General features: G+C 42.2%; 1 protein-coding gene across 1 annotated transcript in view; it reads left to right on the top strand.

Annotated features, from left to right (window-relative positions):
• The window catches only part of LOC118329244 (cullin-9-like), a 9,722-nt gene extending 6,298 nt beyond the window's left edge, over positions 1-3,424 (top strand). Inside the window, 6 exon segments of the mRNA XM_035663303.1 lie at positions 120-285; positions 510-620; positions 711-828; positions 998-1,131; positions 1,419-1,510; positions 1,787-3,424. Coding sequence (XP_035519196.1) covers positions 120-285; positions 510-620; positions 711-828; positions 998-1,131; positions 1,419-1,510; positions 1,787-2,009 — 844 coding nt within the window. The 3' untranslated portion in view covers positions 2,010-3,424.
• The last annotated feature ends 1,225 nt before the right edge of the window (positions 3,425-4,649 follow it).

Here is a 4,649-nt window from a genome sequence, read left to right as displayed (position 1 = left end):
TCAATGACTTCATTGCAGATATCTGTAGTTTTGACTAGTCACAATTACGTTAGGGTTAAAATGTAATTGCGACTAGTCAGAAAGACGTTGTTGATATCTACAATGTTAATTCCGGATAGTCAAACTTAGCGTTTAAATGTTAAAAGGGCTTGCCATACATACTGTGTCACACTGTGTCATTCAGAGGTTTAATCAGTGCTGTTGTTGCAGGTGAGTAAAGCAGCGCGGCAGGAGAAGAAGTTCCAGGATTATAATGAGAGATGCACCTTCCACCACCAGGCCAAGGTAGGGTTACTGACAGCAGCTGCTTCACCGTAAACAGCTCTACACAGTTACTGCTTCACCGTCAAACCTGTTGGCATCAGTGCTTTCTATTGTATTATATAATGTTATATTATGTTATGTTATATTGTGTTATATTATATTATGTTGTGTTATGTTATGTTATATGAACTAATGAGTTTGAGTAAGTGGAGGGTCTCTCTCCATCATTTTACTCTCTGCTGCAGGATTTCGCTGTCAACCTGGAAAACAAAGTGTCGTCCATTAATGAAGCTCTGCAGATGAAGTCTTTGACCTTTGTCATCGACGCCTGTAAAGTCCTGGCCCAGGCTCGTAAGGTAACCTCATCATCATCCTCTTCCTCTTCAGAGTGAGCCCCCCTCTACTCTCAGGCATTGTGATCACTGTGCCCTGCTCTCTGTCTGCAGGTGCTGGCATACTCCTGCGTGTACAGCTACTACAACCAGGAGACGGAGAAGATGGATGTGATGGAGCAGCAGACGGAGGCTCTGGACCTGCACACCAACGCCCTGCAGATCCTGCTGGGTGAGGCTGTGCAGCTGGACCGGGTCTGACCCCGGTGACTGGTGTTGACTGGTGTTTAGATAGATAGAGATAGATAGATATACTTTATTGATCCCAAGCTGGGAAATTGCAGTTTACTGGTGTTGACTGGTGTTGACTGGTGTTGACTGACTGGTGTTGTTGTCCTCAGAGGAGACTCTGCTGCAGTGCACTGATCTGGCCTCGTGTGTCCGCCTGCTGAAACCAGAACATCTGAACACCGGACTGGAACTGATCCGACGCATCCAGGAGCGCCTGCTGGCCATCCTGCAGCACTCCACCCAGGTAAAAGCCACCGCTAGCAGAAGCTGCAGTTCCTCTAATGTCCACTGGAGGCTCCATATTAAACTGCAAAATAAACATGTTTACTGCCTTTTGGTCTCTAGAGTTATTTCCTCCTTTAAATGATATTAAGGAAGAACGTTATGCAGAATGAAGGGCGTGGCTGCTTTGAGTGACAGCTTTAATTATACGGCCTAATGAGGGGCCTCAGAGGGGCCACAAGGAGGACTGACTTAATACCGAACACAAACGGTATCGTTGACAGTTTGCTGTGTCTGTGTCTGATCCAGGACTTTAGGGTGGGTTATCAGTCCAAGAGCAGTCAGGAACCAGAATCCACTCAGGCCTCCAACCTGTCCAACAACACAGACGCCAACAAAGTGTGAGTACTTGTACTGCACTACATCTCAGAGGGAAATACTTTAGAGTTTATACAATCATGTCAGGGTTCAGAGATTAGAGAGTAGTTTTCAGTCCTGGAACACCTGGAGACCAGAGTTATTCGAGTTATGTCCCTCTAGGGACTCCGTAGGCTGCAACTGAAGACAAATGTATTTTCACTTGGTCCTTAATTTGATGATTTCCATGAAAATGTGAAAAAGCAAAATTAAAGAATGTAAAGTAAAGACTGAGCTCTGGTGTTTTCTTCTTCATTCAGGTCGAAGTCGGAACGAGCGTCTGACTCCGGAGACTCCGATAACAACAATAACACGGGTGAGGAGGGCGGCGAGGAGGCGGAGGACGAGGACGACGAGTACGACGAAGAGTACGTCCCTGAGTGGCACGAGGACTATGACGAGGACGACATCGACGAGGACGACTTCTTCTCCGACGACGACGAGTCCGAGAACTTGGAGAGGGACTTCAGCCCCTTCGACTGAACCGGACGGAAAAACAAACGTTCCAGAGTCGAAGGAAGAGATGGAGGACGAGTCGGGCCCCGCCACGGCCCCGCCCCCTCCTCATGACCATCCACCGCCACCTGAGAACATCAGGAAGGACGGGAGACGATCAGAGGGACGTCCTCCTTCACCTGAACCCCCCCTCCCCCCCAGCTGCACTCGCTTTTCCACTTACTGTATTTTACTTCTGTGTTTTCATAAAATCAGTGTATGGAAGACGACGAGGGTCACGGGAAGGAAAAATATTTCAGTTCAGAGAGAAAAAAATTTGACTTCAAATCTCATTAAATGAGTATAAAGTGTTTTTACTCACTAGTCTGAAAGCACCTAAAACTAGTTTAAAACTAGTTTAAACTTATTTTATTACCAGTTCAAACCCAATTGGAAACCAGTCTGAAACTGGTGCATACCAAGTTGTCTTCAGTCTAAAGTTGAACAATCTAAAACCAGTGTAAACCCAGTCCAAAAGTTAAAAACCAGTTTGATTGTGGGCTGAAGTGAAAAATACAGTTTGAAACCAGTTTATTAGATTTTAATTTAGTCGACTTTCTTTTGTGACAATCAGACATTATACTTTTTCTTTCTCTGATGATTTTATGACTTTAATCTTTTTTTTCTCTTCTTCGTGGCCCGTTGCGTCTTCCGTACCGAACCACCTGGTTGTGGATCTCGGTGGTTTTGGTGTCACTTTCTGTCCGACAGCGATGAAGGATCTTTCCAGAGGAAGTCTGTTAGTTTGTTATCTTCACAGAACAAAATGTTTGTTTCCTGCTGCTGCTTTGTGACGAGTAAAAACCAGAAAAAAGGGATTAGTAATCCGGAGACTTAGTCCACATTCATCTGTTCATTTATTGTTTCTCGTCACGCGTTCTGCCTTGATTTTTTTTCGCTGATGGACGTTGCCTTCGTTTGAGATTAAAGTAGAGAAGATTAGAAACACGTCACTTCCTCTGTAACTGTTCCAGATCACAACAGTTTTTTTTACACGTTTGTAGAGTTGGATGTTTCTATGCATCTGAAGAGAGTCTGAGGGTTTTTAAACCCTGAGCAGATGTCTGTAGGATGTCTGTAAGTATCACTGCAATAACTGATCGATCGATTATTGGCTCACTGTTGCATCATTTGCTGAGCAAAGACTGTCGCCGGCTCCGTTTCCTGTCTTTACAAAGGGCGCGTTAGGATGAGGTTTTGGGTTTAGGATATCTGATATTCCAACTCCCTGTTTTGCTGTAATTTTGAGAGATCCTATATTCATAATGTTGACGTTCTATAATGTTCTTTCTGGTTTCTTTGCTGTCGTCGAGCGACTTCAGCCAGCAAACTAAATAAAAGCTTTTTCTGCTGCAAGACGACTCTGCTTTCATGCTCTAATAAAACATTTTATTTTAAACGTCCGTCAATTGTCTTTAATCCAGAATGAAGGTTTGATTCAGGGTCAGTGGACGTTACTGCCAGCACAGCTTGGAAATGAGAACTAAAACTACCTTTTTATAAATGGGAGAACAAAAAAAAAGTCTATCTGATTTTATGTGCTTATGAATGGAAATTTGGGATGAAAATCAAAGTTTGTGTTGATTTTTTGTTGCTGTGACCTGTCAGTTATTGTAAGTATTGTAATTTATCAGGACATCAAATAACCTGTTAATGGCGCTTTACGTCCCATTAACCGTTGTCTTTGTTCCCAGATGAACTGCTCATTTCAAAAGGAAAACTAATGATAATTAAACTGATCCAAAGGGCTTTTAAATTGTTTTGATCTTGTTTTTCTGAATTAAAGACATTTAAAATGAGAAATTAGTTTGAATCCAGTGAAACTAAATAATTACCAAACTAATTATCTGGATGGAAAAGTCATTTTAGTAATTTGGGTGAACAAATGCTTTAAATAACCCAATAGTGCCCCAAATAGTAAATATACACTGTAAATATGTTGTTTGTGTGGCTGCCAAAATCTTATTATAATCTATTTACAGTCAATATTTCCTCACTGTAAACCACAACTGCTTACTGTTAGAAATGTTTAGTCTGGGTCTCCAGCAGTTGCACTGACTGATGCTAACCCTGCAGTGACTTCTGTGTGGTCTATCTCAGCCACAAAGAACAATGGCCGAGTTGTGAGGTTGTGTGTTTATAGATAAATTCCAGTGCAGCATTATATAACCATAAAAATCTGTAAACTCTATACTACAGATACTCTGCCACAGGCTATATAAGATTGATCTGAGAATAATCTCTTCTATAATCTGGGAGTTGAGCCCCGGAAATACACCGACCATCTAACAATATGCGTTGTCTTGATTCACTATATGACAGTGGAGACAGTACGGCTAACAATAGACAAATATGACAAGTGCCTAATTATCTTTGACTGTTAATCAAGGTGGAGATTAAAGTCAATTCGTTATCTCGTTATTTCAACCAAACAGAACTCTATGTTACACTGCTATGTGTAGGTGCGTTCAAATAAGAAAAAGCTTTGTACATTAAGTGTCAGTTTTAGGTTATGTAGTATTTCTTGTAGAGGATATCAAGACCCCCACCCAAATATGTGCTACTTTGGGTTCAACTCTCCAGAAACAGCTTCACTGATGGCCTCTCAGCTCCATAGATTAACCCCTG

Source organism: Morone saxatilis, unplaced genomic scaffold (genome assembly GCF_004916995.1).
Source record: "Morone saxatilis isolate NCDOM2014 unplaced genomic scaffold, NCSU_SB_2.0 Contig19, whole genome shotgun sequence".
Lineage (NCBI taxonomy): Eukaryota > Metazoa > Chordata > Actinopteri > Moronidae > Morone > Morone saxatilis.
Note: the sequence above shows the minus strand (reverse complement) of the source record. Positions and strands in the feature narration are given on the sequence as shown.